General features: G+C 47.1%; 1 protein-coding gene across 3 annotated transcripts in view; it reads right to left on the bottom strand.

The window, feature by feature from the left end:
- The window catches only part of VANGL2 (VANGL planar cell polarity protein 2), a 903,169-nt gene that overhangs the window by 90,118 nt on the left and 793,502 nt on the right, over positions 1 to 19,549 (bottom strand). For all 3 annotated transcript variants that reach the window (XM_069635423.1, XM_069635422.1, XM_069635424.1), the window contains one exon: positions 10,291 to 10,522. In XM_069635423.1, the coding sequence (XP_069491524.1) occupies positions 10,291 to 10,522 (232 nt within the window). The remainder of the gene's footprint in view (positions 1 to 10,290; positions 10,523 to 19,549) is intronic.

The raw sequence follows: 19,549 nt of genomic DNA, 5'->3' as shown, positions 1-19,549 counted from the left end.
CACCGAGAGTGCTCATCTTCCTTGAAGACATTCTGTAATCTGCATCCAGGGCAGCTCCTGAACAGCTTGGATCCAACAGGCGATGTGTTTCCTTTGTCTTGGGCCATGTCCACGCGCGGTAGGCCTCAAAGATCTTCCGGAATCCTCCAAGAAGTGAACATTCTACGAGAAATGTGCCCTTGAGGGGCGTAGAAAAATCAGAAACGGGTCCCTGTTGATCGGAAGTAGAATCAGTCGAGCTTGAGGCTCGATTATAAGAGTAAACTCTTAGAAAAAACGCAAAACGCAGTAAGAGCTTGAGAGCTATAGCACGAGGACTCCCGACACTTGAACGTGCAGTAAAAATCTGAAGATGGCTGCCAGAGGAGGGGCTTAGGTAGAGGGCAGTCATTGGCTGGGCGCAGTATGACCCAGAGACCAGTGATTGGTTACTAGTAGAAAGACAGTTCAGAAACAAAACTGAAACCGATTTTTTCTTTACAGAGGATTCCCAGCCTGACGACGGGGAATATTCAGGAGCATGTGAATCCATGCCAGACCCCATGCTGGAGAACCTTTATTAGACTGATACTGCCAGTTTCTCAATGTCTCGTGGGTTGGGATTGGTGGTATGACTGGGTTTCTAGTATGACCTCCCCACCAGGTTATTGGTGTTTGCCCAAGCTCGCACTTTCCATCCTGCACCTCGTTGGGTTTTACATCAGCCACATTTGTAAGTCTATCACAGCTCGATATTCATAAGACTTGTTAGCTTGCCTTTGGAAAATGTGCAATGGTTTGGTATTTGCAAGATGTATAATCTTGCCTTCATAGGTTTGCAAAAGTTTGCTATTCGTGATGTTCATCAGCCTGCCTTTTTATGTTAACAGTTTGGTACTCGTAATGTTGTTTATTCTGCCTTTCATTCACACGGCCTGCACATGGAGTGCTCCAGAGGCAATCGAGTGGCTTATATTCACCAGGTAAGTCGCTTCCAGGTGATACACAGGACTGGTGATACCGTGGCTTCTTTCCGACCAGGCTCTCCTCCTTTCTTTGGTCGCCACTGCGTCAGCACGCGTCCGGTGCATCCCTACCACCTGAGACCTCTCGACTGCTCACACTATGCCCATTTCCCACTGCAAAAGCCCTGCACAATGTAGTCCTTCAGGGTAAGCATTTCTTCCACACGCATCCCGCTGTGCAGCCTCTCCAGTTTAGGATAGATGCACAGACCCTCTCGGGACTCAGCTGTCCCGGCATCTTCCAGCTCCTCTACTCCCGTCTCCTGCAGCACACATGAACCACACTTCTTCTGCCTCTTCTCTACTACCTGCACCTGAGGGGGCCTTTTATACCAGTCTCCCTAATATGTAGGTCATTCTGGTTAATTAGCAGACCACTTCCACATCTTTGTCCCTTTGTCTCCCTCTTACTAGTCTCAGTACTAAGGAAAATATGGGAATTGTAGTCCCGAATGAAAGTTTGTTTTCTTAACTTTTTCTACATTTCAAATTTGATTTCCACTATCGACAATATTTAACAAAGGGATATTGGAAGAGTCCGTCATAAGGTTGGTTTGATAAGAGGAATATGGTTCTTTGCCTGTAAGACTTGCATTATTCGACAACTTCCTCTTATTAGGCTTTTGGGAACCAGGGGAATTTATAACGACATGCCTTTCTTGGGTTATAACAAGATGTTTGTTACTTTTACCAACACCATGTTCATAGCTGAATTTGTTCCCACTAAGAGGGTCTACTTGTGGAACAAGAGAATCAGGATGTCACCCAGCCATTACATATTATGGTATTGGTTGGACGTCCTCTTGAAAAGAGGTTAAATACTGTGTTTCATCCTATAGGTATCCCACACTCTCCTGACCCTTTTTGTCCTCCCGGGTGATCCTCACGCATTACACCACCCCAAGGTCAGGATCAGGAAGCCTCTGCCTTTCCCTGGCAACCCGGGAGGTTACTTTAAGCAGGGTTTCAGTGAGGGATCCACATGATTCATTACAGCTTATTTAACCTCCCACTTGACCCAGACACCACCAGGCTTGTGTGATCCAACTCTCTGGCTACCACTTTCTGTATACCGTCAAAGGACTTTTTACCATCACACTTTCCTGAATCTTCTAACCTCTTCCAATTACCGTTACATTCTCTGTGCCACTTCTGCGCCCTCCAACATTTGAATACTTTACCTCTATTTTTCACATGCTTCAACCTCTCTTGCTCTCTCACCTCCTTGATCTTCACCTCCTCAAACTCCCGCACCTACATATATTCCTGCACTTATACTCACTGCTCCACTACTCTAAACGCCTAGGCTATCATCTTCTCTGCCCAACCTTATATAGGGGTTTGTTCACATCCCTTGGGGGCGCTTCATTCTAGGAGTTGTACCTGTGTGTGTTACTTAGTGTTTGGGATTGGTTAGGGCAAAAGAATCATGAGCTGCATTTAAGACCTGCCTGGATGCAGTCCTCGATATGCCGACCAAGGCTTATCATTTTGGAATCTTCACTTGCATGCATGTACAAAAGAGCACATGTGTGGCTTCAAAGAGTGGGTATGGAGGGACTGGCAATTTCTCTGCATTGCACCAGCAGCATATTGCACATGCAGTAGAGGCATCTTGCCATAGACTAAGGTCGACAAACTAGGTCCATCATTTTAATGCGAATTACACAGGTCCACATGGAGAAACGCTGCCGCTTTGAACCCTTGTCTTGGCTCAGATTCCGTAAAGGGAATTTAGAGGTCGTTTTAATGTGGCAGTCCCCTAAACCCTGTGCTGTGTGGGGGGGCCATCAGTTCATCCCAATACCACCTCCTGAGCCCCACATCACTTAGCCCCTCCACTGAGTTGTCCTGACATATACCCTGAGAGTCAGACAGGTGACATCAGCAAAGCTTTCATGGATTTGAATTTTGAAATATGAATCTTGAGACTGTCATCCTGTAATAATCTGTTTGCATCTTGAAGAGCTAGCCTCATGAATTTTTGTGCTTTGACCCAACTGTTCGGTGGTCGCAAATCCAAAATGGAATGAAATAGCATGCAATCTTTCTTGGGAAAAAGGAAGTAGGTTAAATAACTGATCCTTCCTAGGTTAAGTACTTCCTCTGTTGCCTTTTTTTCTGGAAGTGACTTTACCTCTTTCAACAGTATTCCACACAGCTTGTTGCCAGAGATGTCATTTGAGGGGCGGGGGTGAGGGGGATGGGGAGGGTCACACCTGCGACCCCTGAGGTCTCCCTTTATTTTAATGGAAGCTCCTCGGCTGTGGCCAGCATAATGTGACTAGTTTCTGGAGTGGCTGGCTTTCTTGTTCAGTCCTCTTAAAAAAACAGGTGGTTCCACAAGTGTAACACTGAGCAGTGACGCTAAATAAGAAAGAATAGGTATAACAAATAATTTCTTTCTGGAATTCTATACAATAATTGCTAGACTTATTAAAGGTTCATTTCAAGCACACTTCAGGGGGTGAGTCACTGGGTCTGTTCTTAAACAGCTCAAATTCACAATGCAGACAAAAACCTCTAAAAAGCATTTAGAGTAGAATAAGCATCCATTTCGGACTACGTATGTTGCTTTTTGCAAGTTGCAGTTATGGCATCCCCTCGATCACTTGACAAAATCTTTGTGCCTAAAAGCTTGTGTACAGTGTAGAAATATTTGACCATAGAACATAAAGTTGCCCTTGATTTCATTGTGCCACAATTAATGCTTTGTTGGAATGTGTATTTTTCCTATCTCCATGGCATGCTGTTCAGGATGGATGTTTGCATGAATGAGGTAACGCATGCCCAGAGTACGGGATGCTGTGCAAGGGCGCTGCTTTCCCAGCGCTACTATAAATTATTTAATACACAGTTATGAATCCTCCCAAAGTTATGTATTTTGCCAACCTTTGAAGCCTGAAAAAGTAGATTCAAGCAGGCTTGACATGTGGACAGCTTTGCACCAAGTTGGGGAAAAGTTGTCACCTGCTGTCTGCGGACTCAACAGCTCCTTCTGTTTACATCCGCCCAGACTGAGGGCACAAGCGACTCTTCTGTACAGGAGTACAGTCTACATTCTGTCGCTGGCCTGCTCTTCCAGAGCACATAGGATAATCAACAGGCAACGACCTAGGCCGAGCCTCCCTGCCTAATTCCCATTTTGCCCTCCGGCTACATCATCCGCCTGGAGGCGAAGCGAGGGAAAAGTTGTCGCCTGCTGTCTGCGGCTCTCTGTGGCGAGGGCAAGCTGCGCTCTTTAGCAATGCCATCCTGCCTCCTCGCTGCTTCCCTACTACATCCAGGCAAGTCATCCCCTGGTATTAAGTTTTATTCCATCAAAGTACTGGTCCTACTATACAGGACTCTAATCATACCTAGTCTACCACCTCAGAAAGCTCTCACTCATATGCCAGATTAATAAGTAACTGTACTACAACCAATCTCATTTATTCCTCTGTTTAAAAACAATACTACTACTATCGACCTAGGTCTTTGGAACGCCAGGCCTTTATGCAGCAAATCCACTGTGGTTCTGGAAATGTTTCCAAGATTCAATTTTCATTTTCTATGCATCACAGAAACATGCATTCTGCCCCACAACACAACTATTGCTGCTTCTTTGACTACATCTTTGACTTCTTTTGACCATGCCCCCCTACTCTACCGTTTTCTATTCCTTCCCCACTTCCTTTTTATCTTTCGTTTCAATTCAGTTATAAAATCTTCACTACACCTCTATTTCATTCATCATTGTTCTGTTCCCCCCCCAGTCGAGTTGGCTCTTTTGGTGAAGGTATTGACCACCTTTTGCCTCACCTTTTGCCTAGTCGTGCTCCTGTCGTATATTACTAGTATTACTAGGCAACTTTTCTTCACCTATCTTCTACTATTCCTTTTCTTTCTGTTCTTGATTCTTACTTTCTTTCGTCTCTTGCAACTTCTTCATCTCATATCTGGTTCTTCTCTTGATTTAATTTTTATTTCAACTTTTTCTGCTTCTTCAGTGTCAGCTTTACCTATTTATCTTTCGTATCATTACTCACTCTCAGTCCCACTATTCCCCCATACTTCACAAAATTATTCTGCTCTCTTCCCCAGCAACATTCTTTCGATGTGATTTACCAAACTTCAATCCCACGCTTTTTAATACTACCTGTACCTCTGCCCTCTTCTGTGCCGCACTTCTCTGCCCTCAATGCGGATGAGGCGGATTCTGTTATCTCCTTATCTCTTTCCTCTTCTGTAGATCAACTCTATCCCTTGTCTGATTTTCACACTACACGGAAACCGTCTCAACCTTGGCTATCTTCTCACCTTTGCTCTATGCGTCTGTTTCTTTGCTGACTTGAATGGCGCTGGCTTAAATCTAAATCAACAGCTCATCATTCTTCTTACTTTTCCTATCATGCTCTCTACGATAAATGCCTACTCTCTGCTAAGCATGCTTATTTCTCTGATCTTCTACACACTCAAACCACACACCCTAGGCGTCGCTTCCAAACCCTTGCGCAACTTCTTTCTCCTCCCACCCCGACTACTCTCTTAAACTCTACATTGTCTGCCTTTGACTTTGCTAATTTCTTCTCTTCGAATGCTCTTAATCTTAGTCGTGATATCTGAAGCTTCTCTTCCATCCGGCACATCTTCTCCTTCTACTTCACAAGCTTATTTCTCACTTTGCTCAAGTCTCTAATGCGGATGTTGTTCTTCTACTAGCTAAAGCTCACCCTACTGCCTCTGCTACTGATCCAATTCCTTCTGCACTTATTCCAGGGTCTATCCTCTTCTTGTACCTTATCTTGTTTCTTTCTCTAACATCTGTCTCACTACGTCTATTTTTCCTGCATCTTTTAAACATTCCTATCTTAAAGAAACCTACAGCTAAACAGTTGACTGCTTCCAATTTCCATCCCATCTCTCTTCTATCATATTTCTCTAGACTCTTAGTGTCTACTCCCAAATGTCCTTATTTGTTACGGATTCTGATCTTCTTCCTCGATTCCAATCTGGCTTTCGTCCCTTCCACTCTACTGAAACTGCTCTTGATTTCTGTGCTAAATTCTCTACTCTCGGCTCGTTATTCCGAACACTCTTCTTTCTTATTCTCCTGGATCTATCCACTACCTTCGACACTGTGGATCACTCATCATTTGGTATCAAAGGTTCAGTTCTGTCCTGATACAATTCCTACCTGTGCAACCAAACCTTTTTGGTCTCTTGGGCAGGGAAGACTTGGACACCCTTCTCGCTTGATCACAGGTGCCTCAAGGGTCAGTTCTAGGTCCCTTCATTTTCATCTTATACCCATCACATCTTGCCGCTATTACCTCTTTCTTTGTTCTATCACATCACTTCTATGCAGACGACACTCATTTCTTTCTTGCGCCTCCTTTTCCTCTGATATTCATCACACTCTCTCAGCATGTCTTGTTGCTATTAAATCCTGGATGCCCTCATTTTCGCACTCTCAACGCAGGGAAGACTAGCCTCCTTTTGTATTCTTTCCACCTTCGAAGCTTCCAATTTCAACCACAGCTCGTATTCTTGGTCTACACTTTGACTCAAACCTTTTTTCTCTCACTATATTTCCCTCACCTCGTGTTCCTGTCATTTCCATTTCCACAATATTCGCAAAGCTTGCCCATTTCTCACTTTTCAAGCATCTACACTTTTAAATCTTCTCTTTGATCTTTTCCCAACTTTTCTATTGTTCCTCCACTATGTTTGGCCTTCCCAGATCTGGTCTGGCCCCTCTAAACTCAGTCTTTAACTCTTCTATTCGTCTATTGTGTCTTCTTCCTTACCGGGACTCTATTTCTTTGTCTCTCGCAACACTTAGTTTGCTACCCTTTCACTCTCAAATTAAATTTAACTTTCTTTTAAATCTCTTTACGGCCTTGCTCTCCACTATCTTACTGAACTCATATCTTTCAATATTCCTTCTCGCCCTATCTCCAGTCTTCTTCCCACTTTAGACTTCTGGTTCCTCGTCCTACCTGTGCTCAGTCTCGTTTTCTATCTTTTGAAATTCTTGCTTCTCTCCACTTTCTCTTCACTCCATCACTGTTTATTCTCTCTTCTGTGGTTCCCTAAAAACACACTTACTTCAACACCCTTGAGTGTTGAATCTGGATCTAACTGTTCATTCAATTTTCTTTTGTACTGTGTATTAAATTTTAATGTTCAGGGCTTTGGTTTAAGGTGCTCTATAAAAGACAAATAAAATACAAAAATACACCGGACCTGCAGATGAACTGGCCTGATGTTAAATCTCATTTGCCAGTTTAATGGTATCCACTACAGAGTGTAATTTGCTTTCTATCTTTGAGAACATTCAGACATACAATCGCTCATTTTACTGTAGCCGGTAAGATAGCTCAGTGGGTTGAGCACTAGCTGCTGAGATGTGGGTGTGTGATCTGCAGGTTTGCATACTGGCAAGGCCAAATCAGCGTTTCATCCTTCTGAGGTTGATAAGAGTACCAACACAGGTTGGGTGATATTGTATGTATATGTGTTCCATATAAAGTGCTTAAGAGTAAGTGCAATATAATAACATTATCATATGGCATTGGATGTCTGCTTGGATTCACAGTAATTTGTTAATATGGGCCTATACACACTGATATTGATGATACATATGGTGATCCATTCTGGTATGAAATGTACATCACATTACAGTGATATCGTAACCATATTTTTTGTAGTGTACTTAGGAACAATGCAATGCGATTCCACGCCCTCTTGTCAAGGGGTGAAAGGTTGTGTTCCATTGTTTCCTGTGATGTCACTTTGGGGCTGGGGTCAAATTACATTTCCTGTGATGTCATTGGAGGTCAAGGGGTATGTCATGCAACTTCCACTACCCCTGGCATTTTGGTGAAATGACGTCCCTGCTTGTTGCTCAATTGTCTGGCGTTGCATCACAGGAGGTAGTAGAGATTTCAATCTGCTTCCTAGCTGTTGTGACTAGAATGGAATACATGTCAAAGGGACTTTCAGACTAGAACAGGATCCCAAGGTACAGACTTTCAGTTCTTTTATATAATCACAGGTTGACAGTTCTTATTGTCTCCAGTTTAAGTGATGAAACTTTCCATTGGTTCTTTATTTGTGCCGAAATAGGTAAGGGAATCTTGTCAGTTTGTTTAGTACTAAATGTGTCTAGAAAGTTGGCTTCTTCCTTCCCAAACTGTATTAAACATGCATACTGCCCTTTTAAGAACACCATAACATTATGAGGATATTGGGTGCTATTTTTCTTCAGGCGAATCCATTCATACTACTGCCTCATTTCTTAACCTAGTAAGTGATCCGCCTATAGGGCCTCAGCGTCCGCTTCTAAATCCTGTGACCACTCTAGGATAATTGCTCACAATTTAGGAATTCATCATTTCTTTGCATGTTATGGTCTGAAGTACAAGGGTGTTTTAGTATCTTTGCTAATGCCTTCTCTCTCGTGCATCTATTTAGGTTACCATAGCCTCATCAATCTCTTCCGTTACTTGGACAGTTTTTGATCTTAAACATCCCTTTTCTCTGAGTTTCAAGGTCGATATAAAAATGTACATGTAAAATGTCCACCCCTGACTCTTTTGGCATTGAAATCCTAGAGTTCTCTTTATGCACCAACGCATCCAAGGACTACAAAGTCAAAGGATCCTCTCTCGGGGCATATTGTGCAGATGTGTGCAGTTTTGTACTGGGGGGGGGGGGGGTTTCTTGTGGAGAATCTTTCAGCCTTGTCAGACTTTCTTAAAGTGGTTGATTGCCGCTTTTAGAAGATAATGATGCAATCGCGCTAATCATTCCATCATAGCCTCCATTCATGGAAATATTGTCATCCCTCTTAAAAGGGTCCATGTAGTTGGCATAAGACTGCATACTCTTGGCCTCCATTTGATCGGCAACTGCTTACTCAACAGAAGCTGCTGCTTGGCTGACATCCATTGCCTAAGCAGTTCACTGCTTTTGCTTTGTTACCATTTGGGTTTTGGGCTAAAACCTCGTGCAAACGGTGCATATGGTGTCATCAAGTTCGGCACTGACTGCAGAGTCTCTGATGGTCCATCTATGAAAACAATCACAACGCAGGCAGAAAATCAGCCTAAAGTCCGTAGATCTCTGTAATTCACAAAAACATTCATAAACATTCTCATATATTACCTAGCCCAACATCTACAGTCTTTGCGATTATACACGTATTTGGAGTTTTGAAGGCAAGAACCAGATAACATGAAAACGTCGTTCTTCAGTAACTGGAGGTCGAATATAGATGATTTTGAAACTTGCTTTTAGAAGTCCTTCTCTTCTCTATTCAGTGACCAAACCAAATGACAGAAAAAAAACAATGTGATGATGGGGTATATTCAAAGGAGGCTACTGGGAAGAGCATAGATGTCATAATAACCCGTAGTCACACAATAGCCTATTTGGACAACCACTGCAAAGCCTATCAAAATAGTTGTAATATTGAACAAGCAAACTAGATGCAGGCTACATCCAACAGGTGAATCTATTGGTTACAACAATTTTTATGTATAAGAAAAGATGGGCAACCGGAGGGCAGCGCAAGTAACATTTGTTTTCAAAGAATCCTTCATTTTTGCCATTTACTTACACATGCATAATGTTACCGGAGATTGAAAAGACAGGGCTCAGGGAGGAAAACTCAAAACCATATCACACAGAATCCTGAGATAATTATGCTACTGCCACCTACCACAAATGTATACTATATGCTGGCTGAGACATACAACACAAATAAAAGTTCAAAAGTTTTTTTATTCTACTTACCCTTTTCAGCACCCCCCCCCCCCCTCCCCCTTGCACTTTTTCCCTTCCTCCCTACCCCTGCGCTGTCTGAATGACACCTGGCCTAGTAGGATCGTTGTCTGTCTTCCCCTTGTTCCCCCCTCCCTGCCTCGTCGCGCCTTGAAACACTTGTGTATAGGCGCGTTACAAATGCCATATCATATCAAGATTTTAATACTGAAAGAAATGTAGGGCATATTTCAAAATACCACTGGCTCAAAGTGCCTCCAAATCCTGTGATAATGCAGCCACATATGTAGCAAATTTCCAATAAAATAAAAATACATGTGGCATCAAAAAAAAAGTAGCAATCAAACAGCAGGCACACAACGAATTAAGCAATATAACCAGAGATTGAGGGGCTTGGATGAACACAGGTACTGTTTTCTGTTTACAATGTAATACAAACCATTAAACGGATGCTTAGGATTCATTGACAAATCACAGAATTTAGGCAATGGAAATTTAGTGTAGCATACAAGTGTACCTTGGGAGTCATGTCGTGAGTGATGCAGAACTCCAGGTGCTGCAGGATGCTTTCCATGGTGTGGTAAGGCTGCTGTTTTGTTGTCCGCAGGTATTTCTGCATTGCCCGGGCCATTGAAGCAAAAATGGCCTGTGCAGCCTCCCGAGGATCCATGATTTCCCGGGGGTTCTTCTGGTCCTCCTCCTGCATCCTCTTAATGTGTGTAAAAGCTTCTTCCACGGCAACCACCAACCTGTTCAAGTATAAATATGACAAAGAGCCCAATCATTTTATTTTCCAAACTTGTTTAGTTCATCAGGGGAGTACAAATAACAGTAGACTACCATGTATTCATGTATTGACTGTCGGTAAACTATCAGTAAACACACAGCTGGCCAGGGTTACCTAAAGAAGAAACCAACCCTGGGAGTTCAGAAATATTTTTGCCATTTCTATTGCTAGTCGCCAAGGTTTAGGCTGAGACCCATTTCCAAACCAGCACATTGAGCCTCTTGGGGTAAATGTGTCATAATTCAAATGCAGGAAACCAAACCCATCCGTCTGGACACTTTTTGTATGACCCACCAGACAATTTGCTGTCTCTTTCCTTAGCCAGATGGGAACCATTTCCACACTATAAATATTCTGACGAGATCTACTTGTAGTAGAGGTAAAGAAAGGACATGAACTACATAAAAGAATTTGGTAAAGACACTCATCTTGATAGTATTATGCCCTGACAGGCCCATATTAGGTTTCCCCCATTACTATTCAATTTTTCTTCAAATTCAAGGTTAAATAAACAAAGAAGCCGTTTTGCTTCCAGCATAAACCTCTTTAGTACCAGGGGGAGTGGTGCCAAATAGAGGTATCCCAAAGTAACTACCCGTGTTCTCTTGGCAACCAGAGCGCCTCCCCCAAGGTGATGGCTATTTCTTTTTCAGGCATGTAAATTGAACCCGCTCCAGCATTGGATCGTTCAAAGATTCACATGCTGAATAGATTACAAAGCAGTAAATATGTATATAGGGGGGGAGGAATTGTAGCTCACTGCCCGTCCTACCCTTGACTCAACTGATTATACAATAGAATTTGGTGAAGATTTGCAGAGAATGCCATGTGGCAGCCTTGCAAATAGCCAACAGTGAGTTGTATTAGAGGACAGAGCTCTTATGATAGGTGCGTTTGGTCACACGTAGGCAGCAATCTTCGGATAAAAACGCAATGGCTTTTGACAGCCATCTGGAAATGGAGGCTTTTGAAATGCCTTGGCCCGGCTCATGTAGTATTTAATGAATGGAGGACATTTCAGCAGGTGCTGCTGGGACCTGAAGAAAAAAAAAACATTACTTAACTCTCAGTAATGTTCTTTTTGATGGATGTTCCTCCCACAGATTACTCATCTACTATATCCCTATCCCAGCACAGCTGGTCCCCGGAAACGTTTCCGCTGTCACCGAGTGCAGCGCAGCTCCGCCTGATGCCTTTACACACCTGACCTGATGCCAGGGTTTGTATATATAGTGGTTCTGTACCCAGTGACCACAGTACTTTTCCCTCTAGATCTCTGAAGCTGAGGGACCGTAGAACTGATGGTGTACTAGCTTCGTGAAAAGAGGCAGGTCTGAAGGGCGATGAGGATCCGTGGGAGGAACAACCAGCAGAAAAACATTACTGAGAGGTAAGTAGTTGACTCTTCTAATGGATTCTTGCTTCCCACAGATTCCTCATCTATGATCGACTCCCAAAGCAGTATGTAATATGGAGGAGAGAGGAAGCAAGGACATTAACCAAACTAGAAAACGCTGGCAGACTGTCCTACGAAAACTGGCATTGTGGCCTGCAAGGGAATCCAAGCAGTAATGCTTAGCAAACTTGTGCATCGACGCCCACGTTACCAACTCACAAATGTCTAGCATGGGAACTGCACTCTGCAGGGCAGAGGTGGCAGTCACTCCTCTGGTAGAATATGCTGCGACACTCCGGCACATACTTTCCAGCAAGATAGTAGAATTCAGAGTTGCACAGAATGAGCCACCTGGACAGGGTCTGTTTGGTCAGAGCCTTGCCAGCACGAGCTCGAGCGTAACCAGCTAAAAAGCTTGTCATCTTTCCTAACCTCTCTAATAGGAGGGACATAGACCTTAAGAGCATGTACCGATGGAACCATTACTCTGTCTTAGAAGGGTAAGGTGGAGAGAAAAATAAAACACAGAAAGAAGGATCTTCTGAGAGAGATGGAAATCCAAGATCACTTTCGTCAGAAAGGAGGGTCTCAATCTCAATGTCCCCTTCTCTTTCGAAAAGATGAAATAGGGAGGTAAAATGGACAATGCCTGAAGCTCACTCACCAGTCTCGGAAACGTGATGGCAACTTGGAAAATCACCTTACGGGCGAATAAGTTAATAGAACAGGAATGAAGGGGCTCAAATGGAGCGCTCATAACAAATGTTAAAACTAAAATTCAAATCCCACACCGGATACACACACTGGCGAGGTAGAAACTGGTTACACAAGCCCACAAGAACTGCATTAACAGAGGGAATTGGTTAGGGGAACCTCTTGAGCATCGAAATAGTGGCAATGTAACCCCTTACAGTACCAATCTGCAGACCTGCTGGATCCAGAAAAGCAGAAAATCCAATACAGGGGATAGATGAAACGATAAAGGATTCAGGTGCCTCTCCTGAAGGCATAAATGTATTTCATTGCAGGCCTCCCAGTACATCAAGAACGTCGTCCAAGTCCCACTCCATGCACCTCAGCCTCTCCGTAGCCAAGCATGAAGGTTCAGGCTTCTGAGGTTCCTTTGGAGCACCCACCCCTTAGATTAGGAGAGCAAGTCGACTCTTCGGAAGACACGAGGAAGGGCTGATGGACATGTCTAGCAACTCCGCATACCATGTTCTCCGGGCCCAGCCCGGAGCAATCAGGATCAACGTGGTTCAGAACAGCCGCAACCTACTGAGAACCAGCTGAATGACAGGGATCGTCGACAACGCATGCAAGTCGAAAGTCCACTTGACCGTCAGTGAGACCCCCCCACCACCCCCCAAAGCTAGCGGACAAGGACATTCCCTGGAGCAGAACAACTCGCACTTCCTGTTGACACTGAGGGAGAAGAGTCAACTTGAGGAGTCCCCCAAACAGATACTCCTCCAGAAGTTCCTGGAAGCACTCCTACTCTTAGGAGGCCAAAGTCTGTCTGCTAAATGCATCTGTCATGACCTCTCGTCCAGCCCGATGAGGCGCCATCAGAAAGAGACTGTGCTCCATAGCCCAGAACCACAATCACATTGCTTATCTGAGGCCAGGACCCCACACCACCTTGTTTGTTGAGGTACTGCATGGCCACTGTGTTGTCCGTCAGGATCTGGACAGTCTTGCATTGCACTGAGGGGAGGAAAGCAACCAGGGAGAGCCTGATCGCCCTCAACTCCAGCAAGTTGATGTGTTTCCGAAAGTCTGGGGGAGACCACAGTGCGCTCACCATTCGGTCTGACAGGTGAGCGCCCCAACCAGCAGAGATGCACCCATGACTACTGCCACCTGGTGCCAAGGTTGGCAAAACAACGCACCTCTCAGCAAGTTGGCTTGCACTGCCAACTGCGTGAGATCCTGAGCCACCTGCTCAAAAGCTGTAGAAGATCAGACACGCGGCCCTGAAACTGCAACCATTGGCAACAGAGAAGCCACTTAAGTGATCTCATGCACAGACTCGCCAGCACAAGGATGCAGGAGGCCACAAGACCCAGAAGGCTCAAGAAAGCTGAGGCCAGAACTTGTTCCTGGGATTGGAGGACACTGACCATCCGAAAGATGCTTTGCACTTGATCCCCAAGCAGGAAAGCTCTGCCCAGACGAGTGTCCAAGACTGCCATAATGAATCAGAGAAACTGGGATAGCGAAACATGAGACTTTTTGGAAGTTCAGGGAACAGCCCACGCTGTGCAAAAAGAGTGCCTGCCTGGAGTTGGTACTCCAAAAGCAGATCTAGGGAACAAGTTTGGATGAGCCAGTTATCAAAGAAGGGAAAGACATTAATGCTCTGCTTCCTAAGGCAAGCCACTACTACTGCCAGCAACTTGGTCAAAACTATTGGAGTATAGCAAAGACTGAATGGGTGGACCTTTAACTGGTAATGTCGGCTCACTATGAACCTCAGGTACTCATGTGGATATAGACATCCTGAAGGTCCAGAGAAACTAACCAGTCGTGCAGATAGAGGGCTTGCAGGATCTGGGCTAGAGTAACCATCTTTATCTTGCCCTTGTGTAAAAACAAGTACAGCAGCTGCAGATCCGGAATGAGGTGCAAGCCACCGTTCCTCGCTACCAGAAAATAGGTGGAGTACCACCCCTTTACTAATTCTGAGCTCAGAACCAGCTCAATATTTGACAGAAGACAACAGACTTCCTCCAGGAGGATGGAGTCGAGAGACAAGGCGATGGTCAGAGAGCTGAAGGAATGGGAGCCAATATCCCTGTCGGATAACCTGTAAGGCCCAAGTGTCGGACGTGGTCACCGCCACTGAGGTTTAGTACCCTGGGGTGCAGTAGGGACAGCGGTCGCTGCAATGCCACCGCACTGGATACCCCTTCCTCTACTTTTCGGGAAGCGAATGCCCTACCCTCTACCCGGGGCAGACTGACCACGGCCCCTTGTGTCTTAGTGTCTCAGTCAGAGCCTCTGTATGCAGGTGTGATCTTAAGTCTGTGACTCGGGGGTGCTGAGCCGCCATTCTCACAGCTGCTGGTGTCGTAACGCGAGGAGCTTGAAGTGATCCTGCAGTATCTCAGAAATGGCAACTGATAGAGGAATAATCGTCCTGACACGAACAGTCGCACCCCTGCCAAAAGGGCACCCGTCAAACAGACTTGGCAAACTGAGCTGAGCTCCAGGCGCTGTTAAATGGAATCAGATGGAGAGTGGAGCCTATACTGTTAAAATTCACTGCTTGTTTCTAACGTGGCTGGCCCTGAGCTGTCCACACAGCTCCTGAGCCCTAGAGTGGATATGCATATAAGGACTGTGCAGAGACTGGTAAGCATTTGGATCAGATAGCCAAGCCGCGATGCATATGTGTCAACTGTGACCCTCAGACTGTGGCAGTTGGAGATCATCTTAGAGTTGTAAAAGCATCCCAGGAACCCTTGCCGGTACACAGCTGTTTGGGGCTGACAGTGTTATTTTGTCACTCGTTATTGATGACACCGGATTCAGTGCTTATGTTACAGCTATCCTGGCAACCGTGTGACAAGAAACAGTGGTACTGTAATGTGTTCGTAATAAGCCCCTGGCTGCTGCGAAATCGACACCATCTTGTTTGTTCCAAACCGGCAGATTCAAGCTTTAAAAATCTACAGTTGGGGTGCGATACAGTGATTAGCAGAAGTTTGTCCCCCGTATGCAGCTAAGGAACAAGTTACTTACCTGTAACTGTTGTTCTCCAGCATGGGTCTGGCATGGATTCACATGCTCATGAATATTCCCCGTCGTCAGGCTGGGAATCCTCGGTAAAGAAAAAATCAGTATGAGTTTCGTTTCTGATCTGTCTTTCTTAGTAATAACCAATCACTGGTCTCTGGGTCATACTGCCCCCAGCCAATGACTGCCCTCTCCCTAAGCCCCGCCCTCGGCAGCCATCCTCAGATTTGGTAGCACGTAAAGTGGCAGTATGACCAAGTGAAGAGCCGCAGAGGGGAAGGAGGGAGGGTTCGCATGTGAATCCAAGCCAGACCCATGCTGGAGAACAACAGTTACAGGTAAGTAACTTGTTCCTTCTCCAGCATGGGGTCTGGCATGGATTCACATGCTCATGAATATAAGAATACATAGCAGTACACACATGCACAACCACAGGAGGTGGCAAGGCTCAACATTAAGCATTACATAAAACTCAACATTAAGCATCTCTTAACTGCTCACCAGGCTCACCTTAAGCGAACAGGTTGCGCAGCACTGCCTGGCCGACTCTGGACTCCTCCCTGGAATCCCAGTCGACGCAGTAGAATCTCGTGAAGGTGTGCGTCGACCTCCACCTAGCAGCCCTGCATATGCAGGGGCACACCAGACAAGAACGCCGTGGTAGCAGCGATCGTTCTGGTCGAATGGGCTCTCGGACGGCCGGGCAACGGTCGGAGAGCCATCTGGAAATGGAAGCCTTCGAGAGAGCCTTCCCTTGGTTCACAGGTCCAAAGTTCACAAACATCTGTGATGTCTTCTGAAAACTCTTCTTTCGGTCCACATAGAACTTCAGCGCTCTAGCTACATCCAGCGAGTGCAAAGTCCTCTCGGCCGGCGACGAAGGTGACGGGAAAAAGACTGGTAACACCAAGGGCTCGTTGTGATGGAAGTCCGACGGCACCTTGAGCATGAAGGAGGGGTGCGTCCTCAGCACCACCCTCGTCTTGTGGAAAGTCAAGTATGGAGGCTTCCAGGAAAGGGCCTGAATCTCTCCCACGTGTTGTGCGAGGAGATGGCCACAAGGAACGCCGTCTTCCATGACAGAAACTTCAACGGAGCCGAATGCAAGGGCTCGAATGGCGGGCCCATGAGCCTTGTCAGCACCACGTTGAGTTCCCACGCCGGGGCTGGAGCCTTCACCGGCGGGAACGATTGGAACAGTCCTTTCATAAACTCCTTCACCAGGCGATGAGACCACAGGGACGACCGTCCTGCAGTTCTGGTGTATCGGGAAATCGCTGCCATATGTATCTTGATGGAAGCGTGAGCTAGTCCAGCTTTGGCCTGCAACAGTAAGTATGGTAGCACTTGATGGGCTAAAATCCATAGAGGGTTAATCTTCTGTGCACGGCACCAGACAGAGAACCTCCTCCACTTGTGTCCGTAGCACTTGAGAGTTGAGGACACCCTGGCCTTTGCAAGAACCTCTCTGCAGTCAGCCGGGATATCGTACCCTCCAATCTCTAGTGCTGCAGGAGCCAGGCCTGCAAGTTCAGCGACTCCGGGTCCTGGAGAGAAGAATATCTGCGTCCGTCGACAGTTTGACTGGTGGGGACGCTGACAAGTCCAGAATGTCCGGGAACCATATCTGTCTCGGCCACCTCGGTGCGACGAGGATTATCCTGCACCGGGACCTCTTGAGTTGGTTGATGGTCAGCAATGGCAACGGCGGGAACGCATACAGGAACAGGCTGTCCCAGGGGAACGAGAAAGCATTGCCCATGCTCCTCGGCTGGGGGAACCTGCTGGCGAAACTCTGGCACCTGGAGTTCGTCGCTGTCGCGAACAGGTCGATTTGGGGTTTGCCCCATCGCCGGAAGAGTTGATCCACTTGATCCTGGCGTAGTTCACACTCGTGGCAAGAGCGCAGCTCCCTGCTGAGCGAGTCGGTGATGGTGTTTTTTATCCCTGCTAGATGAAAAGGCACCAGAAACATCCCCTGGGCAATGGCCCAGTGCCACGGATCCTGGGCCTCCTTGGATAGGGCTGGGGATCTGGTTCCTCCCTGCTTCCAGATGTAGAACATCGTGGTGCTGTTGTCGGTGAAGATCCTCACCACCTTGCCCTTGGGGGACGGGAGGAATGACTTGAGGGCCCAGAACACTGCTCGGAGCTCCAGTATGTTGATGTGGAGCGGCCTCTCCTCCGGGAGCCACAGGCCTCTCGCGTGAAATTCTCCGGTGTGCGCTCCCCACCCCTCCAGGGAGGCATCCGTCGTCACCGTCACCTGGTATGCTGGGGTCTGAAAATCCGTACCTGCAGCGAGATGCGCGCGGGTGCCCCACCATCGAACTGCCCGGCGGAATACTTCGTTGAGCGAGATCTTGTCCTCAAAGCTGTCCGTCGTTTGTGTCCAACGGGCGTCGAGGAAATCCTGCAGAGGACGCATCCCAAGTCTGCACAGACTCACCAGATAGCTGCAAGAGGACATCATCCTGAGAAGGGACTTGATGGACCTCACTCTGGCCACGTCTGTGGCCAGCAGATGCTGTACCTTGCCCAGGATGGCCTGCATTCTTTCCTCCGACGGCGAGGACAACTGGGCTACTGTATCGAGCTTGGCTCCCAGAAACAGCACGACCTGCGACGGAACCAGGTGGGATTTGGGGAAGTTGATGGAGAATCCCAGGTCCGTGAGCAGCCGGACGGTCTTTGCTGTGTGTTCGACGGCAAGTTCCCTTGTCCCTGCTCGGATGAGCCAGTCGTCCAGGTAGGGGTAGACGTGGATCCCCAAAGGCGCAGCCACTGGTGCTAGGCACTTGGTGAACACCCTGGGCGCCGATTTCAATCCGAATGGTAGGCCTTTGAACTGGTAGTGCCGCCCTTGGACTACGAACCTGAGAAACCTTCGGTGCCCTTTTAAGCTGGGGATGTGAAAGTACACATCCTCCAGATCCAACGACGCTAGGAAGTCGCCTTCCTCCAGCTGTCCCAGCACGTGCTGGAGGGTGACCAGCCGGAACTTCTGTGCCTTGATGTATTTGTTTAGCCGACGCAAGTCCAGGATGGGACGCCAACCTCCTGTCTTTTTTCTGATGAGGAAGTATCTTGAGTATACTCCGGAGCCCCAGAGCCTCTTTGGGACGAGCTCGATGGCTCCTTTCTCGAGCATCGCCCTTACCTCCAACAGCAGTTGAGGGATGTGGTTTTCCTTCCTGGCCACGGGCGGAATTCGGGGGCACTTCTTTAGAAATTCCAGTCTGTGCCCGTGGGCCAGGGAATCCAGCACCCAACGGTCGGTGGAGGTGGATTCCCACACGCTGACAAACTTTGTCAGCCGGCCTCCCACCGGGGTGCTTCGGTGGGGGCCCGATGCGGCGGCCGGTTCAGTCTTGCTTGGAAGCAGCCTTGGCCTCCTTGGCGACGACAGCGAGATCCACTTGACTTGACTCGTCCCCTGTCGGCCTCTTGTGACGAGGAGCAGGCCGCATGATGGTAGGTCGAGGAGCCACGGCCGAATCCTTTGGAGGCACCTTGTTTGCCTCCGGAGTTCCGAAAGGGCGGCCGCCACTGCTGCAGAACTCCCAAGGCCCGGGCCGTCTCCGTGTCGGTCTTGATGGCCTGTAGCGACTCATCCACAGTCTTTCCAAACAGATTGTTCCCGTCAAAGGGCATGTCCAAAACCTTGCCTTGCACGTACTGGCGGAAATCCGTCGCCTTGAGCCACCCCAGCCGAAGGCAAAAGCCGTTGCCCAAGTGGTGGAAACCAGTGTCGGCAATGTCCGTGGCCACAGTTATGGCGTGGTCCGATGCCACCTCACCCTCCTGTAGGATCGCCGGGGCCTCTGCCCTCAACGTCCGGGAGGAAGTCCA

Source organism: Ambystoma mexicanum, chromosome 1q (genome assembly GCF_040938575.1).
Source record: "Ambystoma mexicanum isolate Mex_15411 chromosome 1q, UKY_AmexF1_1, whole genome shotgun sequence".
Taxonomy (NCBI): Eukaryota; Metazoa; Chordata; class Amphibia; order Caudata; family Ambystomatidae; genus Ambystoma; species Ambystoma mexicanum.
The sequence above is the reverse complement of the archived record's forward strand: the minus strand, read 5'-3'. Positions and strand labels throughout refer to the sequence as shown.